At 42.2% G+C, this 22,385-nt stretch overlaps 1 protein-coding gene across 8 annotated transcripts in view; it reads right to left on the bottom strand.

Annotated features, from left to right (window-relative positions):
• Positions 1–305: 305 nt before the first annotated feature.
• Positions 306–22,385, bottom strand: part of cul9 (cullin 9) — a 71,884-nt gene continuing 49,804 nt past the window's right edge. For 6 of the 8 annotated variants that reach the window (XM_083774728.1, XM_083774733.1, XM_083774734.1 and 3 more), the window contains 14 exons: positions 21,992–22,118; positions 20,624–20,829; positions 19,359–19,591; positions 15,979–16,387; positions 15,400–15,540; positions 14,804–14,968; positions 13,226–13,389; positions 12,390–12,489; positions 12,216–12,290; positions 11,746–11,856; positions 10,536–10,653; positions 9,352–9,485; positions 9,067–9,158; positions 306–3,239 (listed from right to left, as the gene is read on the bottom strand). In XM_083774728.1, the coding sequence (XP_083630854.1) occupies positions 3,026–3,239; positions 9,067–9,158; positions 9,352–9,485; positions 10,536–10,653; positions 11,746–11,856; positions 12,216–12,290; positions 12,390–12,489; positions 13,226–13,389; positions 14,804–14,968; positions 15,400–15,540; positions 15,979–16,387; positions 19,359–19,591; positions 20,624–20,829; positions 21,992–22,118 (2,289 nt within the window). In that variant the 3' untranslated portion in view covers positions 306–3,025. The remainder of the gene's footprint in view (positions 3,240–9,066; positions 9,159–9,351; positions 9,486–10,535; positions 10,654–11,745; positions 11,857–12,215; positions 12,291–12,389; positions 12,490–13,225; positions 13,390–14,803; positions 14,969–15,399; positions 15,541–15,978; positions 16,388–19,358; positions 19,592–20,623; positions 20,830–21,991; positions 22,119–22,385) is intronic. The other 2 variants (XM_083774732.1, XM_083774735.1) reach the window with 1 other exon arrangement.

The following is a 22,385-nucleotide window of genomic DNA, read 5'->3' as shown; positions in this document are numbered from 1 at the left end:
TTTCAAATGGCAGAATGTGTATAGGGCTGAAGTGGTTCATATGTTTTGTAATAAACAAAATCTTCAAAGTAAATAGTAATTCAAGTTTTCATAAATGTAGTGGATGATCTGAGATGTAGTGGAGTAGAAGTAAAAGTATTGCAAATGGAAATACTCAAGTAAAGTACAAATGTACTTAGTTACAGCACGTTCCACCACTGAGATTTGCAGTCGATGTAGTCAATAGTTTAGGTGTGAACCGCCATTAAGTCCCATCCTTATTATTCTGGAGTAACTTGATGATCAGCCTCGGAATTTGCTAATGGACAAATGTAAATGCAGTTTAATTAAATTAAATACATTCAATAAACATATTTTTCGGCCTGCATGGCAGCAGAAAAAAACAGCTTTTATTCAGTTTGCCTGCTGAAGTCGCACAACTTCGCACAACGAACTCTGAAAGATAGAACATTTTGGAACATGAACAATAAGAATATAGGATCTCTCAAATTACAGCTTACCGGACACTGGGAAACCAGATATCTTTTTAAAAGCTTTAACATTGTACAGAACATCAACGAGAATGTCCTTTAGGAGGACAACAAAACAAACAAGTGCATGTACAGTAACTACTTTTTCTTCCATTCGTTTTTTGATTTTCGTTTTTTTGCTTAGCTAATAATGCAACAAGTGAGCCATGGTACTTTAAGGCTCATTTAAGCGTGGTTTATAATTGATTGCATGCCTAGGGTCGGCCGTGAAAATAGCAGATCTGCAAGCTCGCAGCCCATTGCAGTGTGAAGCGTGTGAGAATGCAGATCTTGCATGTGTGGCACGCAGTCAAGTATAAATCAGGCTTTATACTCCATCGCATGACGGTGTCGCTTTCACTGACACTATTGCAGGAATTCAAGAGGCTGAGTGTTTGTGTGATATCGCTCCTCTTCAGGACATATCCCAGACATCCAGACAGCTTAGCATGTTTACGTCCATTAGTTCAACGCAGCATCGCCTTTTCAGATGCAGTTAACGAAACCCATAGCCTTCTGGTAGAGCCAAAACAAAACATGTCCTGTATATATATTTTTTCTTTTTACAAATAAACCTAACCCAAAGTTAGCAAGGAACACAAGTGTCCCAAGTGTGAACTCTATTATTTTATTCTCAAATGAAGGCAATCTTTTTAATTTTCAAAAATAAATCAAGGCAAAACTTGTGATGAAAACAAAGATTTGTAAATCGTGCCAACTCAATTTACCAGTATATAACAATAATAACATACATACATAGGCCTATATTTAGGCCTAACAGAATGTCTCGCGGTGGACTGAGTAATCCCTTCTTAATTATTGATTCATTTGCATGGCTAAATAAAAATAATACCTAACATAAAACAGCAGCAATAGAACTGGTATCAAACCCAACATAAAAGGCCTTTTTGTTCCCCGACAAACATCTCAAAGACAATCCCCTAAAAGGTATGTTTTCTCCCCCATCTCCTAGCCAGCCATGTAAACCATCCCGGTCACGGAATAGGGTCTATGTAGCCTGGCTTCAGTGGCTTGGCCAGACTCATAGTGTGGATTCACTGAAGATTCGTCCCCGCATACGAGTCTGGAGTTTGGCCCATTGGCAGAGAGTATGCGGAAGCTGGAGAAATCAGAAAATGACCGGGGCCAATCAGTGACTGCGTTTCACTGATATGTATATCAGTGACGAAACATTCATGCTGCAGTACTTTCAAAACAATGGCTGCCCTCGGCGCAGCAAGTTTAAAAGTTTACACAGAAACGATAAGCACAGCCGTTATTTCAGATAGACTGACATATCAAATATATCTCGCTCACGTAGAAAGTAAACAGACTAGCACACTAGTCTGCTCTGTGATCTGTGGTGACGTCAGCTTTTTGTTACGCTGATTGGCTAGATGGGTCTGTCTGTCAAGGCAACTACTAACGCCCACTTTTCATGCTGCCTATGGGCCGAACTCCAGACTCGTATGCAGGTAGGAATCTTCAGTGAATCCACGCTATGAGGCTGACCAAGCCAGGCTAGGGTAAATGCACATGAGCCATTTTGGACATAACTCTTCCTACTTCTGGTCCACTTTTCTACCGATGATACTAATTTCAAGGACCCCCATAAATCTGAGAATGTACAAATGTTACGGGTCCATTTGTTACACACAACGTGAGACCCACTGGTGTAGCAGAATGTTCCCAGCGAGCCAACATGCACAATAGCAGCACCCTGACTCTTTATTTGACCAGAATGGAACAGAGCCTTCATTAGTATCGGTAACACTGTACACCTGTGAAGGAAGTCGGAAGAGGCCCGGAAGTAGTCGCGTTATGTCCAAAATGGTGTATGTGCATAGCCTATTCACATTTCCAAGTGTCTTTCAACCGGGACTGTTTACCAGGCCAAAGATACCCAGCATCAGAAGAAATATGAAAAACATAACAAATAAACCCTACTGTTATGACAGAGTCAACATGAGACAGTGAGACGTCACAAGTGCAGCCATTTTGAATGGTTAAAGGTAAGGAGAGAGAGAAACTAATCACCACTTAAATTCCTATTTGTCTTGAATTTCTCTTTGATATCAAACATAATATATGTTGTCCATAACAGTTGAGGTCATAACCGTTAACATAACCCCTTAATTATTTTAAATGATCTCGACTCTGAATTAAACAAACACTCCAAATCTGATGATCTTATAATTGTTACAGACCCTCCACAGGTTTATTTTCCAACCCTCCGCTTAATAAGATGGGGTCCTCCAGGGGTCTATACTAGGCCCACTTTTTTTCCCCATGAAAAGAAAAAAAATGAATCAAAGAATCAAAGAAAATAGCCCAACTACAAGCTACGTAATGCGAGCTTGTAGATGTAGCTTGTAGATCTGCCATTTCTTTCCAGAATGTTCCGGCATAGCTAGGGTTTTAAGTCTGAACAGTGAACCGTCATTGTTTTACCGACCACTGCCCGTTAGCTCCGTAAGCAGTTCGGTCCCGTCGTCCGGAGTGGTTTTTTGCGTCGGTCAGTCGAACGGGCTGAAGTCTCTCTCCAGGTTCTCAGACTCGTCGTCCTCGGAGAAGAAGTCGTCCTCGTCGATGTCGTCCTCGTCGTAGTCCTCGTGCCACTCGGGTACGTACTCCTCGTCATACTCATCGTCGTCCTCCTCTGCGTCCTCCTCCGCGCCGTCCTCGCGGTTGTTGTTGTCCGAGTCGTCCGAGTCCGAGGCCGACTTGGCCCTGAGGAGATCGTCATCACAACAACCCATGGTAAAATAACAGTTGAACTAAGGCTTGGACCTGACAGGAGAATATCATCACAACAACCCATGGTAAAATAACAGTTGAACTAAGGCTTGGACCTGACAGGAGAATGTCATCACAACAACCCATGGTAAAATAACAGTTGAACTAAGGCTTGGACCTGACAGGAGAATGTCATCACAACAACCCATGGTAAAATAACAGTTGAACTAAGGCTTGGACCTGACAGGAGAATGTCATCACAACAACCCATGGTAATATAACAGTTGAACTAAGGCTTGGACCTGACAGGAGAATGTCTTCACAACAACCCATGGTAAAATAACAGTTGAACTAAGGCTTGGACCTGACAGGAGAATGTCTTCACAACAACCCATGGTAAAATAACAGTTGAACTAAGGCTTGGACCTGACAGGAGAATGTCTTCACAACAACCCATGGTAAAATAACAGTTGAACTAAGGCTTGGACCTGACAGGAGAATGTCTTCACAACAACCCATGGTAAAATAACAGTTGAACTAAGGCTTGGACCTGACAGGAGAATGTCTTCACAACAACCCATGGTAAAATAACAGTTGAACTAAGGCTTGGACCTGACTGGAGAATGTCATCACAACAACCCATGGTAAAATAACAGTTGAACTAAGGCTTGGACCTGACAGGAGAATGTCATCACAACAACCCATGGTAAAATAACAGTTGAACTAAGGCTTGGACCTGACAGGAGAATGTCATCACAACAACCCATGGTAAAATAACAGTTGAACTAAGGCTTGGACCTGACAGGAGAATGTCATCACAACAACCCATGGTAAAATAACAGTTGTACTAAGGCTTGGACCTGACAGGAGAATGTCATCACAACAACCCATGGTAAAATAACAGTTGAACTAAGGCTTGGACCTGACAGGAGAATGTCATCACAACAACCCATGGTAAAATAACAGTTGAACTAAGGCTTGGACCTGACAGGAGAATGTCTTCACAACAACCCATGGTAAAATAACAGTTGAACTAAGGCTTGGACCTGACAGGAGAATGTCTTCACAACAACCCATGGTAAAATAACAGTTGAACTAAGGCTTGGACCTGACAGGAGAATGTCATCACAACAACCCATGGTAAAATAACAGTTGAACTAAGGCTTGGACCTGACAGGAGAATGTCTTCACAACAACCCATGGTAAAATAACAGTTGAACTAAGGCTTGGACCTGACAGGAGAATGTCTTCACAACAACCCATGGTAAAATAACAGTTGAACTAAGGCTTGGACCTGACAGGAGAATGTCTTCACAACAACCCATGGTAAAATAACAGTTGAACTAAGGCTTGGACCTGACAGGAGAATGTCTTCACAACAACCCATGGTAAAATAACAGTTGAACTAAGGCTTGGACCTGACAGGAGAATGTCTTCACAACAACCCATGGTAAAATAACAGTTGAACTAAGGCTTGGACCTGACAGGAGAATGTCATCACAACAACCCATGGTAAAATAACAGCTAAACTAAGGTTGCTGTCAGGAGGAAACCAAATAACTAATTTTTTTGATAAATCAGTGCTATTGAACACCCTTTACGCCTGTGTTGTTTAAAAAATATTGAACCAATGCAAAGTAGTAAAAAGCGCTTCGGACAAAACCGCTCAACTCCATTGGACCCTCAAACTGTCTGCTAAAGCAACTAACTCCACCACCTCTCCCCCTCTCATGGAAGTAATTGAAAATATAAGTCACAACACCAACTTCGATGAGGCAGTATTCCTTTGTTTTCAATATAAAAGGTTTTCTTAATTTCCTGAAAATTGGAGTTAAGTGGTTTCTTTTCAAGTTAATATTATTTACTGTGACTGCCATAATTATGTTTTTGTCATTATTTTACTTATTTGATGATTTGGGTAAAATGTGTGTTCCGGAAGTTTGATTGTGTCATTTCCGGTAACATGACCATATACTTTGGAATAAGCTCAGGATCGCACAAGTTATTGCATCTTCCGTCCATGCTGAGCAGACGGGAGTTTGTCAGTTAAAGTCCTGGTTATGATGATGTGTTCATGGGTTCCTCTCACTACTTCATGCTCTTTGAATGACGTGCAGTCAATGAGGTAAAAGACTTGTTTTGTACATGAGTAATTTCTTTATTACATTATGTGCTTTGTTTCATGTTGCTCATTCTGATCATGATTTATTTGTGTTTTATGTCAGTTTTGACGTGGGCTTTGGAAGCAATGCTTGCTACAATAAAGCCGTCAGTACATACACAGAACAACTGCCTCATTCGTTCTTCAAGTTCATCAAAGGGCGTGACAGTCAAAACTCATGCCGCAGACGACCGACGGTAGTCCGGGTCGTCCAGTCAACCACCAGACGACAGCCACCGAACCAGCAGCAAAAAACCAGCATCAAGAGCAAAGGAACTGACTGTGCTAGTGCGCTAACAACCTAAAATCAGTAAGAAACATTTGGAAAGAAGAAAGGAAAGATCGCACCATTGTTATGCAAAGTGCACCAAGGACCGTGTCATGTCGTGGTCGTTCAGTTTGCTCTTTAAGGTGCTTTCTTTGTGGTATAAATTAAATGCAAATGCTATTTGACACTCATGGGACTGTTTGAAATGGTTTATAAGGTTTAAGCCTTTAGGCTGTATGTGTGTTGGTTAAAGGTAAAGATGTCAAAAGAAGTTAAGAGCATCTAAAGAATCTTCACAATGGTCTATATGGTTAAAGTACATGTTTAAGTGTTGGTTAAAAGTATAGATGTGAAAAGAAAATAAGGGCATCTAAACCTTCACAATGATTTATGGGGTTTAAGGTGTGTTGGTTAAGAAGTAAACTGTCAAAAAGAAATAAGGACATTTAAAGGACCTTCACAAGCTTAAGGAACCTGCACAAGCAGAACCAGTCCAACATGGAACCAATTGAGTTCAAAGAGAGCTTGCAAAACCAAGAGTGTAAAGAGAGGTTATTGTATGATTTTGATTGCATTTATGCCCACTGGAAAAGCAGAGCAAAAAGAACAAAACAAGGTGTAATCAACAAGGCTCCAATTGGTAACCTCCAAGACAATGTTATCGCTGTTGAAATGGACCTAGAAAATGTAAAGGACATGTATGATGCACTCGATACCCCTACCAGTTACCTGTGTCACAAGTTGGCCAAGTGTGTCCAGGTCACAACAAGGGTTGCCAATGATGCAAATGCTCAGATTTCAAAAACGAAGGAAGAGTTAAACTGTCAGAATGAAACTGCAGTTGAATTTGCAGTCACACAAGAACTATAAATACCACAAGGCAACAGTCTAAGGTGGAAATCAAGAGAGGACTTGAGTGTTTGGAGGAGCTTAAAAAGCTACATGCCACACACACTCTGTTGCCTAAACCAACTCGGCAGCTTGTTGAGCAGCCTGAACCCATCGCTAAAGGCACACTGGTTCGGCTTAAGGGCACTGGTGCTGCCGACTCCTTTGAGGTGAGCAAGGAGATGGAAGTGGTGAAGAAGCATTTTGCACAGAAAGCAATTAAAGCAAAGAAACATGCATTGGCTAAGAAAGCCAAGAAGGTGATGGCAAAGAAGCCTGCAGCCACCAAGAAATCACCTAAAAAAGCCAAGAAGCCTGCTGCCAAGAAAGTAGCAGCTAAAGAAGGCCAGAAGAAGTCCACCGAGAAACCAAGCACCATGAAACAAGAGGGTAACAAGAAGGACAAAGGGCCCACAAATGCAAGGATTCCAAAAATGAAGGAGCACAGAAATGAGTCAAGGAACTGCAGAGGAAAGAGGAAATCAAAAAGGAAGGAAAGAAAGCACAGGAGAAAAGGGGTGCTTTTACAGAATACCGGAAGACTCGACCCGGCGAGATATCTTCACCTTTGGCGAGTCCTCTTCTTCGCTTTTTTATTTCTTTTTTTAACGGCGGGCTGCGGGAGATGTCTGACGCAGTTGATTTGATTGACACCCGAACACGTGTTGCGGCGTTGACATGCCAATCTTTCCTTAATAAAACTGTAGTCCATAATATCCGTTCCAAAACTCTGTTGGCCTGCACCCCCTGTTGCCGCCTCCTCCTGCTCCTGATATCTTCACCTTTGGCGAGATTCCTTCCCCTTTTGGCGAGTCTTCTTCACAAAGGGTAAAAGGCTTCTTCACAAAGGGTAAAAGTGGCGAGTCTTCTTGTTACCCTTTTACAATGTGCTACGGTGGGAGGAAAAAGTGGTAGACCACCTGACCAAGAACTGATCACCCACTGCTCCTTTTAGTTTAACAAGGTCAAATTACACAGCCTCTTTTGTTTGACAGAAAAAGGTCTTTTTGAAAAGGTTATTGTACATTTGAAAGGGTTCTTGTTTTTAAGTAACATTTATGTGTTTAAAATTTTGGTCGATTTGGACTTCGAACAGACCAGAAGGCCTCCTCTGACGTACGTAGCCTGTCTGATGACAAACTTTGCCTAAAATTTAGAATCTGAATTATACGTTTTTTATAGGCAAGTTATTCTTCAATGTCCATCTAAATTTTAGATGGACATTGAAGAATAATGATCCAAAGAAAACAGAAAGAGAGATGCAATGTCAATTTAATTAAAGCAAATTCAGATCAGATTTTGTTCAAATAGTGATGGTACTTTACATTTACGTTCAAGTTATATGGTGCTCTACAATTGTTGCATATGAATTAAGAGACAAAGTAGGAAGTTAAAACTGGGCAAAAAAGATTTTAAGACTAGTAATTAAATATGCCATGATCATTTGTTAAAGTTACATGATTGCGTTTGAACACTTTGCATTTTGATTAATTTGGAAAGTCTAGTCCAATCCAATTCATCCATGAGCTATTAACTGTAAATTGATGGTCAACATTGACTCTCGTTTCACACTTATGAATGCTTCAAACATTTATGCAGCTTGCAAAGAAAGGAAATGGTTACACCAGTTTGAAAGAAGGTTAAAGGGAAAGTTCAAATGTTGGGAGCCACAATTTGGCATATTTTGCTATGCATTATTTATTGTACATAATTGAAGAGTCCGTTACATGGTTTTATTTTGTTCATGTTACAAAAAGTTTCATTTGTTTTCATAAGATTTGTTTGTAAAACAAACGGTTGAACTAAAGGTTGTCAAAGTGTCAAAGGTCAAGGTTATTGGATCCATGATTTTAAGTTTATTTTCAATGAGGAGGGTTAATGCTTGAATCTGGAGGTATTGATGATTTTTCAAATGTGAAAGATAAGTTGAAAGTTGATTGGTAATCCCAAGTCAAGGTGGGAGTGTGACTGCCATAATTATGTTTTTGTCATTATTTTGTTTGATATTTTACTTATTTGATGATTTGGGTAAAATGTGTGTTCCGGAAGTTTGATTGTGTCATTTCCGGTAACATGACCATATACTTTGGAATAAGCTCAGGATCGCACAAGTTATTGCATCTTCCGTCCATGCTGAGCAGACGGGAGTTTGTCAGTTAAAGTCCTGGTTATGATGATGTGTTCATGGGTTCCTCTCACTACTTCATGCTCTTTGAATTACGTGCAGTCAGTGAGGTAAAAGACTTGTCTTGTACATGAGTAATTTCTTTATTATTACATTATGTGCTTTGTTTCATGTTGCTCATTCTGATCATGATTTATTTGTGTTTTATGTCAGTTTTGACGTGGGCTTTGGAAGCAATGCTTGCTACAATAAAGCCGTCAGTACATACACAGAACAACTGCCTCATTCGTTCTTCAAGTGAATCAAAGGGCGTGACATTTACTGTGTCCAATACATAAATGACCGTCTTACAAATATACGGCTTTACAGACATACTGACTTTTTATTGGCATCTGTCTTATTGGAAATGTTGGAGCCCTGGGCAGACTCCGTTTCTGGACCTGGTTTGGACTGGCAGCCGACCCGGAAGTCCTGTTGGTCAAAGACAGAGAACGTACTGTAAGAAGGGGTGCCCACACCTTTTTTGACCTGAGAGCTACTTTTGCTTCAGCTCAACAAGATCTACTCACCCAAAAAACAATGATCCCATTGCTGAAAAAAATGTTAGCCTTTGAATAGTCCTTTGAAATGGTCTTAATCCATGAGTTAACGGTGGTGCCGTTACCTGAGTGGAGTGTTGCAGGATGGCCAGCAGGCGCTCCTGGATGCGTCGTATGAGCTCCTGGCCCGTGTTGACATGTTCTGGTTTCAGCAGACGCATGCAGGACGCCAGGTCAGTGCACTGCAGCAGAGTCTCCTCTGGAGGGAGCACAGCACTGCATGTGTTACTTACAATGTAGGCTTAACCCATTCTGACCTGAGATCAGATTCATACAAGGTTTCCGCCGGACACACACTGGTCTGATGAACCCATTCTGACCTGAGATCAGATTCTAAAAAATGTCAGTCGTTCTTCGATTTTTCAAAAATAGCAGACCTACAAGCTCGTATCGCGCCACTCGGTGGCGCGATATGAGCTTGTAGATCTGCTATTTTTAAATAGCTAAAGCATAACATGATGTGGACACCAAAATGGGTGCCCGGTCAGGATGGGTTAAGCGCTTACAATGGTCCATTCATCCATACCTATGGGTCACGACTGGACGGAAAATCCCAGAATTTTATATTTCTAAATATTTTGTGTTAAATAAAAACAAAGAAAACTGTAAAAGAATTCCATACATTTTAAAACAAATCTAAACTAACAAATCCATAAATAAATAAATAACAACAATTAAGTATTGAAAACACTTGTGTGTGTGTGTGTGCACTTGTAGATCACTAGTTTAGGTATAATCTCTCTTTTGGGAACCACTGATTTATCCAGAGTGACTTACAATAAGCTAGGTAAACACACACATCAAATGCAGAGAGACAGTGTAGTCACAGTGCCTCTGAACTAGGATCACAGGCAAAACAAGAACCTAGAGCATCAGTCTAAACAATTTACTATCAACATAATAATCTGTACATTGACAATGTACAAGGTAATCAATGAATCAATCTCTCTGAATAACATGACATCTAAATGACATTCATAATGCTGGTTCTCACTTTGAGGCCCAGTTCCCTCACTATTTTTAAAACAAAACTAAAGACACATTTCTAGAGAGGCCTTTTTAACCCCCAGAACTTGACACCTTTATTCCCCCTGATAGTGTTGTTGTTATACTTTTGGTTGTAATTGCTGTGATCGCTTGATTGTTTTATTTATGTTGTTAAGCACTTTGGAACATTGTTTAAAAAGGTGCTATATAAATAAAGTTTATTATAAAAAAAGACACACACACACACATGATGGATTCTCACCCAGTAGGATCTGCAGGGCGTTGCCATGGAGGTCCAACCCCTCCATCTGTTGCTCCATCACATCCATCTTCTCTGTTTCCTGGTTGTAGTAACTGTACACACACGAGTAGGCCAGCACCTACAGTACAGTACATCATAAACACATGGAGTAAAATACACACAGTATACCTACTAGTGATGCACGGGCCGGCTTTTTTGTTCATAACCCGCCACGGGAGTCACCCCGCACCCACCCGCTCTGCAAAACAATATATTAATCAATGTCCCGCCCGCCCCGCAGCCTGCACAACACTTAAAGGAATACCCCAATGACTGGCTTTTCAACACGCAGCAGGTCCTGTCCATTCAATTGTTTGAGAGAGAGAGAGAGAGGGGAGGGGGCAGGGACGCAGTGTTTCCTGCAGGAAAAGGCCTTGGCATGGTGCCAGGCACGGGGGGACCTTCTGGCGGCGAAGATTTTGATTAATTAATTTGATTAATAAATTAAGATTAATTTGTATTATTGCTCTTGTATTGCTATTGGAGACACTGGGGGGACACTGGGAGGCACTGCAGGGGCACTGGGGAGACACTGGGGGGGCACTGGGGGGGCACTGGGAGGCACTGGGGAGACACTGGGGAGGCACTGGGGAGACATGGGGAGGTTCTGGGGAGGTACTGGACATTTCATATCACACACACTATGATTCACTATCTTGGCTTGGAAGCTTGGCATGGCGCGATGTATTTCAAGCATGGCGCAGCGCCATGCCAACAACATTGTGCAGGAAACCCTGAGGACGTGCAGAGGGAGTTGAAGGGCAACCACGGGCTGGAATTCAAGATGGCACCTTTATTTTTCTTTTACATTTCTACCCAGATTTAGCGGAATATCTCATTTTAAACACTTGTAAGGAAATTAAAATGACCCAACCAGTCTGCCCTGCAGCAACTTGCTTTGCTAGCTGCTCTACACAACGCGTTGCTTGCAACGTGTTGTGAACTTGTAGATCTGCTATAATTCTGTGTGTGCGCACTTTCTACGCCTGCACGGCACAGCGCTCAATTGATGTATTGTGATATTTGTTTATATGATATTGTATTACTCGACGACACTGAAAATGAGTTTAATCACTCAGTGTAATTTCAAGAATAAATAAAACTTGAATGAATGAAGAAAGATTTGGTGCAGATGCGCTCATTGCGCTGATGACGTGTGCGTGTACGTTACCTTGCGTGCCTGAGCCAGGACTTTACAGGCATCGATGACAAAGGTCAAAGACTTCATCTGCAGGGCTTCATTGATGGATGACACTTTATATTCCAGGTTGATGGCAAAGTCCTGCAGCACACATACAAAATACAGGCGACAATGTATTACAGCACACTGGATACCAACCTTTTTCATATCAAGGTCCATTGTTTATGCGGCATTTGAGCCACACAGACCACCATTTGATGAGATTTAGCCTCTCAGACCAAAGACTTATTTTGTTATCGTTATGGATACGATTTTGTCCACAATTCCATGCTGTATGGATGTTTATTAGTGCCATTAGCAGAGATAACAGGCAAACAATCAAAATAACAATCTACTTTCTGTAATTGTGTAGACTTCTTGTAAATCAACTAATGCAGATGTTTAACATCAATTAATTAACATTAATCTTGAGAGCGTAAAGTGTGTGTGTGTGTGTGTACCTTGGCCTGGTTATGGAAGGTACATCTCTCGTTGTAATCCTGAAACTTCTTCTCCTGTCGAGCTGCTTTGCTCACCTGAAGGACAAAAACACACATTAGTGGAGCTTCTACCAACGTTGTCAAATACAAAAAAAAAATACATGTGTGTGTGTGTGTGTGAGATTGTGTACGTACACCTACCATGGCTGAACAGTTGTAGTAGTCTTTGTGGGTTGGTTTCCATGGTTTCAGACACCGCCAGCAGAAACCATGGTTACACTTGGCACAGGTCATACTGGGGAGGGGGCGAGAGAGAGAGAGAGAGAGAGAGAGAGAGAGAGAGAGAGAGAGAGTACATGTTAATTTCAAACTAACAAATGCTTTTGTTTGGTATGAAATATTGGCCGCTATATACAGTAAACAATTTCACAAAAGATGATCAGATGTGATATAATTTTGGCCCCAACTACTAGATGTTATATATTGCGGCCTGACTATGAGGACAACTGCCTGTTAAGACAAAACATAAAAAAACAAACAAACATGTTCTGGTGGTTGTGTGTGTGTGTGTGTGGTTGCGTGTGTGTGTAGGGTTGTCACAATTATTACATAATCGTCTAATCACAATTAAGATTACAATTATTATTTCTGCTTAATCATGTCAATGTTGAAACAAGCTTCGTGACACGTTGTCAGCTTGTAGATCAGCACTTTCCGCTATTTCTTAAACCTGTTGTATGCTTGTATTTTTAGTATAACATTTATAAAATACCATTAATTTATGGTATATTTCAATAATTTTGTGCCCTGTGCACTTTATTTATTATGAAGCCAAAATAAAAAGCCAAACTGAAATGGAATTCCCATTCATGATGTTGCAATTCCCAAAAACACAATTAAATCGTTAATCGCAATTACTCATCGTCAAATGAATGTGTAATCGTGACAGCCCTGTGTGTGCGTGTACGTGTGTGTGTGTGTGTGTGTGTGTGTGTGTGTGTGTGTGCGCACGCACGCGCGTGTATACGTACTGCAGGCATCCCTCGTTCTTCTCGATCTGGGCCTGACAGCTGGGACAGCGCTTGGAGATGAGCTTAGCCAGATGTTTGCTCTGAGCCTCGGCGCTCATGCCTTCGTAGAAGCCCCCGTCGTCCAGCCACTGGGACATGTGGCTGCAGCTGGCTGGGTAGTGGGCCTGCAAGCAGCACAAACAGTCACACTACAGAAACACACTCCTCTGAAAACTGCTTTTCATTTCAACCCTTTTCCATTTCAAGGCCCATTATTCATTCTGCATTTGAGCCACGGACCACCATTTGATGAGATTTAGCCTCTCAGACCCAAAACTAAAGAATATGTTGTTGTCATTGATCAAAATAACAATTCTTCTACATTCTCTAATAAGAGGGTTATGCGCGTGACATCATCATCAAACCCGGACGTTATGCAGGAATGCCCACTGAGTGTCAAAAAACTACTTTCTGGCCTTGACAGCCCATGCATCCAAACAGAAAAGTCCTGTCTGATTGCATTAAACAACGTTAAACAATGTTAAACTCACTTTGCCTGTTGCTTTGCCACTCGATGTGCCATTCACTTTAAGCATGTGCATACCCTCTATTGTTTAAACTTCTTGGAAAATGCCGTAATGCTTAACTCTTTAAATAAACCAAACTCTTCAAATTAAATTTGGTTTCATGTTATGCTCTCAAGAGTTAAAGATCTATAAGAGTCCATTCAGTTACATAATTGACCTGAGGACCACCTGGAACAGCTTCAAGGACCACTGGTCGTACCCCGACCACTGTTTGAAAACCGCTCCTCTTCAACAATGAGTTGATCAGGGACATTAAAAAAAAGAACCGAGCGAGTAGATCTGCTATTTTCGGCATGCAGCTAATCAGACATTACAGATTTACAACGCCATCACGGCCCACTAAGATGCATTTTAGTCGTCCAAATAAACAGCAGATTTAGTATGATAATATATTTCAGATGACTCAAAATGTGACTAAAACTAAAAGGAAGTTTATTCAAAAGTCTATGACTAACACTAAACTAAAAACGTGCTGTCAAAATCAACATGGCGGTCAAGTGGAACAGCATTCCCCTCGCGGTTAGGTCTGCGCCCTCTTGTCTTTTAAATCACAACTTAAAACATTTTAATATTCACAAGCCTTTGCATCACCGACATGATCCTGCACCTTTCCTTTTAGATTATTCTGTCCTATATGCCTGTCGTTTTATTATTGACGTCTTCTGCACTGAATTGTATTGTATTGTATTACATTTGTGAAGCACTTTGGTACAATGAGAGTTGTTTTTAACCCATTCTGACCGGGCACCCATTTTGGTGTTGGCATCATGTTATGCTTTAGCTATTGAAAAATAGCAGATCTACAAGCTCATACGAGCTTGTAGGTCTGCTATTTTTGAAAAATTGAAGAACGACTGACATTTTTAGAATCTGATCTCAGGTCAGAATGGGTTAATCAGACCAGTGTGTGTCCAGTGGAAACCTCGTATGAATCTGATCTCAGGTCAGAATGGGTTCAATGTGCATTGATTCGATTTGATTTGAAGTGAGCCATGCAGACAGACCGACCGACCTCGGGGAAGTTGCAGCTGAAGCAGGAGGCCCAGCAGCACTTGGAGCACGTCCCCATGCTGCCCAGGTTCTCTTTACACAGGATCTGATCACAGCCCTGAGGGTTGGTGCACCACGTCAGGTTGGAGCAGCACTCCACGTAGCCACGCAGCAACGAGTTCTCATACTGAAACACAACCAGAGAGAGAGACAATGAGTTATGCTGAAACACAACCAGAGAGACAATGAGTACTGCAACAGAGGAGAGTTGTCCTGTCCTGTCCTGACATTTTTTGTGTTATCTTTTTAGCTTAACCCATTTTGGGCCGGGAACCCCTTTTGGTGTTAAGACTATGTTATGCTTTAGCTATTGAAAAATAGCAGATCTACAAGCTCATAGCGCACCACCGAGTGGCGCGCTACGAGCTTATAGGTCTGCTATTTTGTTTTTATTTTTATCGAAGAACCACTGACATAGAAACATAGCTTTTTCAGAAAACTGTCAGGATGTAGAAGACATTTTTAGAATCTGATCTCGGGTCAAAATAGCTTAATGTCTTACTGTTTTACATGTCTGCCTTAATAAAGTATTCAATCATGGTTTGTGTTTGCAGTTACCTTAGCGATGGTGTCCTTGTCAGTAAGTATAGAGTAGTAGAACTGGGAGGTGGGCTGCGCTCGGCAGTACGTGATTGGACAGTCACAGTTCATCAGCAAGTTCTGCTCTATCCGAGCGGTCAGGTACTTCTGCCAACATGACTGCGCGCGCGCACACACACACACACACACACACACACACACACAATTTTGTAATTAGTGGTTCTCATCAGAGCTGCTCTAAAGCCTGATGTTGCATATGTGTGTGTGTGTGTCTCTCCTACCTTGCAGCAGTAATGCATAATAATAATAATAATGAACTTTATTTGTATAGCATCTTTCATGACGTGAAATGCGGTGCTTGACAGAGCAATACAGTAAAAAGAAAAGCAAAAGAATAATACATTAAAATAAAAGGCAAAAAGGGAAGTGTATCCGACCAAACATATGACAACACAACATATGAATAACACCAGAGAATAAAAAATCAACTAAAAGCAAGTGTAAAGAAATAGGTCTTGAGCTGTGATTTAAAGCTATCTACAGATAGCATACAGTGTGTGTGTGTGTGTGCGTGTGTGTGTGCGTGCGTGCATTTACCTTGCAGCAGTAGTGCATGCAGCAGAGCATGGGGGCCTCCTCCTCGTCCTCGCTGCGCGCCACCAGACAGACGGGGCAGGTGGAGGGAGGCGACTGGGGGTCCGAGGAGGAGCAGGAGGACACGGAGGGCCCCGTGTCGGGGTTCTTCAGGCCGGCCGCGGTGGCCAGCGCGTCGGGGTGCTCCGTGTAGCGCTGCACCAGCAGGTCCACGCTCCAGCGGCAGTGCACCAGCAGGTGCTGCGCCCGGTCGCCGTCCAGGCTCAGCGTGCCCGACACCTGCTGCACCGTGCGCTGCATCAGCTGCCGCACCTCCTCCTGGGAGAGCGTGCGGCCCAGGGAGAAGTGGACCGCCTCCAGCACGCCGTCCGTGTCCGAGGAGCGGCGCTGGCCAGTGCCGGGGTCCATCAGGCTGGATAGAAGAAGACAAGACGGACGGTTAGGGTCTAAGTGGTGGAAGATAAAACCTATCCATAGGTTAATTGTGAAGCGGACATGGATGATTATGAGTCGATTCACAGTGAATCATGTTTTTGTATGTTGGTACAGAATTCATTATTTTATTTAAAGAAAGATGCTTAATGCTCGTTTGTTTGCAGAGTAATAAAAGATAATGGAAGTAAATTAATCCGTTTTCATTATGGATCATTAGAAAGCAATAAATGTGTTGGAATCGAGATGCACCGTGAATGCATCTGTAATCGATTTATAATCGGAATTGAATCATCATCAAGTACATAGAGATTAAATCCGCCCCTAGTTAGGATCCATACATACAAAAGACATTAGGCGTTAGAAACCTTGCATCCCGATTCTGGGGGGGGGGAAACGTTCAGCGAAAATAGCTGATCTATAAGCTCTGTTGCGACGCATTGTGACCTTGTAGATGAGCCATTTATCGCTGACAAGATTTGGTGTAGAAGGACCCTGTACACAGAGCCAATTCGGGTCAACTTCTAAGTGGATGCAAAAAAAAAACCTTGTCCTCAGGGACCCCAAGTCCAAACCCGTTATTTCTATCCTACCAGGAACTCTAGTACTGCACATCATTTCACCAGTAGGACAGAAAAGTAGAAAAACAAAAGGAAAAGCTCTATTAGAGCGTTCAGTGTTTACAGAATTTATTTATATATTTGTTTATATATGGAGGAACATTTTAGAATATTGAAAAGGAAAAAAAGTCCTTCCAAAGAAGATGGAGTGAAGTTAAGGGAAGGGAAGTTGCAGTTCACAACTAGTACCACCTCTTCCTCCAGTTTGATCGGTTGGAGGAAAAAGTGCAGCTGACGGGTTGACGTACTCCTCTCCAAAAATGGAACCATCTTCTACTTGAAGTGTCCAGGGTGCTCCGTCCAAAAAACGCTAGCTTCCGGAAGAGAAGTGTTTCCAGCTCATCTTTACCATAGAAATGTCCAAAAATGCTTTATTTCTGTGGAACATGGACTGTAAAAAATGTGGACGACGAGAGCCTCATTGGTTTCTACACTCATTTTGACACTTTTTCTGCAAATTCAAATCCACCATCTTGGAACCTCCGGTCCCGAAAAAGCAACCGGAAACGAATGCCATTGGCTGGAATGGCAGCGACGGAGGGCAGGTTATCACTCGGTAGACCTACTAGAAACATATTTCCATATATGGAACTATTTTTCCCCTTCACATTAACCTCCCAAACCCTATATAGAATTCTTATTCTGGGTGGGAACAGTCGCAGAAAATAGCTGATCAACAAGCTCGCAACGTATCGTGCCGAGTTTGTAGATCGGCTGCTTTAACACAAAGAGATTTTGAGTAGAGACAAAAAGAGCCAACCAAGTACAGAGCCAAAGGTCAAGTTTACTACGTTTGAGGGCTAAAGTGGTTAAATGTCTGAAAATACACAACAAAAGGCTTCATTTAGCGAGGATACCGCTGTCATACAAGTCTACGAAGTAGGGATGCACAGATATATCCTCACATATCCGTATCGGACGGTATTTGCCATTATTTGTCAATATCGGTATCGGCAAATAAAGCAGACTTTAACCGACGGCATTAGCCGATATTTATCTGTTGTCGATAAGCATCAATTTTGCACTGGCTACTGTATGTTGTTGTATCCGTTGTCTGGTTATCTGTCGTCTACCAAGCTGCAGATTCTGATTATGGTTATTACTTATAATGAAGATTTATTTGTTTCCCTGACACAAAAGGGGGAATAACACCAAAAACTAAATAAACATCGGTTTCAGTATTGGATATCGGCTAAGTTGTCTTTTTAAACATCGAGATCGGTCATGAATTTCCATACTGGCAAGGATTTTTATTTTCAGACACAAGGCTATTCTAATTATAATTGCTGTTAATGGTCGATTCTGATGAGCTTTTTTTGGCTCCCGGTGTTAGTCGAAAACCGGTGACCCATCACCGATGCCTGTTGTAGTTGCGTAATCATTCTACCGTATTCAATGGGTCACCACTAGTGTCACACGGGTGACGGACTGGTCTCGTTTACATTGACATGGCAGAGATTGAGAGAATATGTTGAGGTTACCTTGGCTTCTAGTTCTAAGGCCATGGAAGTATTCAGACACCGTTTTTGGATTCATTGGTGAGAGATCAACGTCAATACAATTAGCCGTGGTGTAGCTCAACATAGCTACACAACACACCCATTATACATCATTTAACACGCCCAAACTGGCTTGCCAATAAAGTGAAAATGTATTGACTCTTCCCGCTGGTTACAGGTAAAATTAAAAAATTAAATCAGCATACAGATATCATTTCATCCAACACCTGGTCAACCCCTTGCATCTAGGGATGGGATATGAAATTGTCACAATTATTCACAATAATTGCGATTTACGATATTATCGGGAAAATCAACAAAACTCTTAAAATGACACTTTGTTAACCCCCAGCATCCATACTCTGGGACGGAATGTTTGCAAACAATAGCAGATCTTCAAGCTTGCAACGTTGTGATCTTGTAGATTGGCTATTTTTGGCAAAGACATTCGGTAGAGAGCGCAAAAAGACTGTCTCAAGTACGTTCTTTACAGGTCTGTTTTACCAAGCATAGAGGGATATAATTATGTCGGATATGCAGCACTCGGCAAATAATTGTGAATTGTGCACGACGGAGGACAATTTCACGATAAACAAAATCTCTGCAATATGATTATTGTGAGCGTTTTTTTTTTTATCACGATAAACTATAACGATTATCGTCCCATCCCTACTGCCCCGAGATATGCCCAGCATATTTAATTCTCAAAGAAACAACACTCAAACCAACACAGATCATAGTGCAGGGATAACATTGTTTATTTTTTTCGTTCTCACGATTAAACACTAATCATATTATATATCCTGGCTCTGTAAAGGGGTTGAAGTTGGACCTGATGTCTGCCTTGCTCTCCGCCGTGGTCTCGTCCAGCCGGGAGAAGGAGATCTGGGCCTGGCCCTTCTGCGGCGTGGTGGGGTCCTCGGGCAGGTACTGCAGGATGTGGGGGCTGTCCTCGCCGCGCTGGGCGTAGCCGCGGTTGATGACGTGCGTGATGCAGGACAGGACGTCTGCCGTGCTGCAGGAGAAACGCACCGGAGCCTCGTCTTTCCGACATGACTCCAACACCTGGGGGGAGAGAGAGAGAGAGAGAGAGAGAGAGAGAGAGAGAGAAGAGGCCCAGTGTGAAACGCTGACAAACGGGTTTACTTTTCCAACCTGTGTGACGTAAAGGTAGGAGACCTTTTTAGGAGACCGGAATTAGGCAGGATCTAACTCATTGACTGCCAAGGACGAGTTTGGACACGTTTTTAGGTTTCGTTTAAAAAGATATCTAAACAAGCTTTATTTCCGACTCATAATAAAGGCGTCGCTGGTCGCGGTTACAAAATGTCTGTTTCGGGTAACATAAAAAAAACATCTCGGCTAACTCTACATAGCCATTGCTTGCCATTAATGCTCTTCAAAATAAGATATTTTGAGACCTTGTCAGGGAAGGGACACAGACTGTAAACGTGAACACAGCTACTTCACGATTCTTTAGGCCACTGAGCTAAATCAAATGTTTTATGGTCATGATTCCCCGGGAGCCTGGATGGCTTGGTTTCAGGCTTAAAATAATTGATAGAAATAAATCTGTGGTAAAACTGAATGGGTTTTCTATCTGTGGCGCCACAAAATAGCCACCACTGCTATATGACCCAACATAATAGCTGATGATTTAAAAAATAACAACATATGCTTTTGTGTGTTTCTATTACTGGTTTAGATTGATGCAACAGTTTTGTCAATAGAATGTGTATGTGAACCTGCTAACGAGACAAACCGTCTCGAATAGTAAGACAATCATTCACGTAAACAACATTGGGAAGTCATGTGACATATTAATTTATGTAAAATTCAGTTCTGACTTTGCAAAGTGTTTGGTAAAAAAGGGGGTCACATAATAGCATTGATCATGAAAAAAAAAAAAAGTTTTATCCGTTTATATATTGGCTATTCAAAAATAGCAGATAGCTGAATCTTCTCTCCCCTGGCACAAAACATTTTCAGATGGGGGTCAACAGGCAAATACCTATCTTTTGTGGGGGTCCTTGACACGAAAAGGTTTGGGAACCACTGACATACAGTAATAGGGCAGCAATGGAATTCTTTCTTCACCTTAAACACCAGGTTGTCCATGTGCATCTCTTTCTCCTGTTTGAGGATGCGGACAATCAGACAGTACAGGATGTTCCTCTTCCTCTCCAGGATCTGAGCAGCGTCCTCGTCCACGCTCAGGTACGTCTGTCTGGGCAGCAGGCGGCGCCACCTAGGGGTGGAGTCTGAACTCTCACACAGAGCCTGCTGGGTCAGCCTCAGGGTGCCTGCAGAGAAGAGGAGGAACCCAAATTAAAAACATCCTCTTGCCTTGTTCAACTCATGGCTTCCCACATGAATAGAGGAGCTCCGATCAATCGGCCCGTCATTTAAAAATCACCCCGATTATCATTCCAAATAACTCGATCGATGATCGGCAATAGGCTCTATGCACATACGCCATTTTGGAAATAATTCTTTCCTTCTGTCTTTCTCTTCCGTCTTCCTTCACAGGTGTTAATGATGATACAAATTTAAGGCTGTGTTGCATTTAGTGTACAGTGGTTCTCAAACGTTTTAATTTCAAGGACCCGGTAACTCAGAGTGTACCCCCTTTTCTGAAACCAGCTCCTCACCACTCGCCCTACACACTTGCCGTCGATATGCGCGTTCACGCGACGCTGGGCCATATTAAGTGTCGTCCGAAAACCAAGCAGCCTTGAGTGGAAGTGGCTTATAAAGCCCTTAAGAGCGAGTCTGTGCCGATCTAGACTCAATTGCCTTGTGCAGCCCTGCTCTCTGTCCGCATGGAAACCGCAACCTACAAATGTAAGTACCACCACAAATAAATGCTACATAAACTCCTCCTAAACAATCTTCATCTGATGCAGAATAGACAACGCTCCAACTAATGTTCACAAGGGCTCTTTATTTACCCCACCGTGAAAAACTATAAATGAACAAAACAAACAAAACAACTTTTAACACAATGATTTATAAACACCATGGATGTATATGACATGTCATTTTTGACAGTCACACTGTATTTCCTTTTTCCATATTAATGAAGTCCACATGTCACACAAACATACACGATGCAATGCAATATAACTGTACAAACAAAATAACAGGTAACGCAATTGCATGATGGTAACCTGGCAACGAATGGTGTCTGTTTCCTGTTTCTGCACAAGGAGGGCGAGTGTATTTCCAAACAGTTCTTTATACCCAGCACCCTAATCAAGGGAACTTGATTCAGCAAGGGACTGGTTTCAGAAAGGGCCTATGGTTCCATTTGGAACCCACTCAAGGGCACTTTGAGACCCACTGGTGTAGCAGAGTGTTTCCAGTGAGCAAACATGCACATTAGCAGCACCCTGACTCTGGCGTACGTGCATAGAGCTTATTTACCCGATCTGGAAAACAGAACAGGCAGGGTGTAAATCTTACCCTGGGTCAGCTGGTCAGGGTGAGATGCACTGAGGATGCCTGTCTCTCCTGTCAGAGGAGACAGAGCATGGGCCAACACCGTGGGAGACAGACCTGAGCTCTGCTGGAGAGACTCCACACTCACCTCCTGAGAGGGGGGGGGGGGAAGAAAGAAAGAGAGAGAGAGAGAGAGAGAGAGAGAGAGAGAGAGAGAAGGGTTTGACCCACCAGTGTTGGAGATATGGCTTGTAGAGTAATGTCTTGCAGAAAACAGGCTTGAAACATTCACTTCTGTGGACTAACATTACACCTAGCTACATGTACAGTACATGTTGAAGCATTTATTTCATATTTATATGTCGATTTCAGCTCTGACATTTATTTCAGACATGCTGTAGTATGTGAAGAGTCTGCC

This window comes from Protomyctophum parallelum, assembly GCF_964188405.1.
Source record: "Protomyctophum parallelum genome assembly, chromosome: 10".
Classification (NCBI taxonomy): Eukaryota; Metazoa; Chordata; class Actinopteri; order Myctophiformes; family Myctophidae; genus Protomyctophum; species Protomyctophum parallelum.
This window is presented reverse-complemented; position numbering and strand designations above follow the sequence as displayed.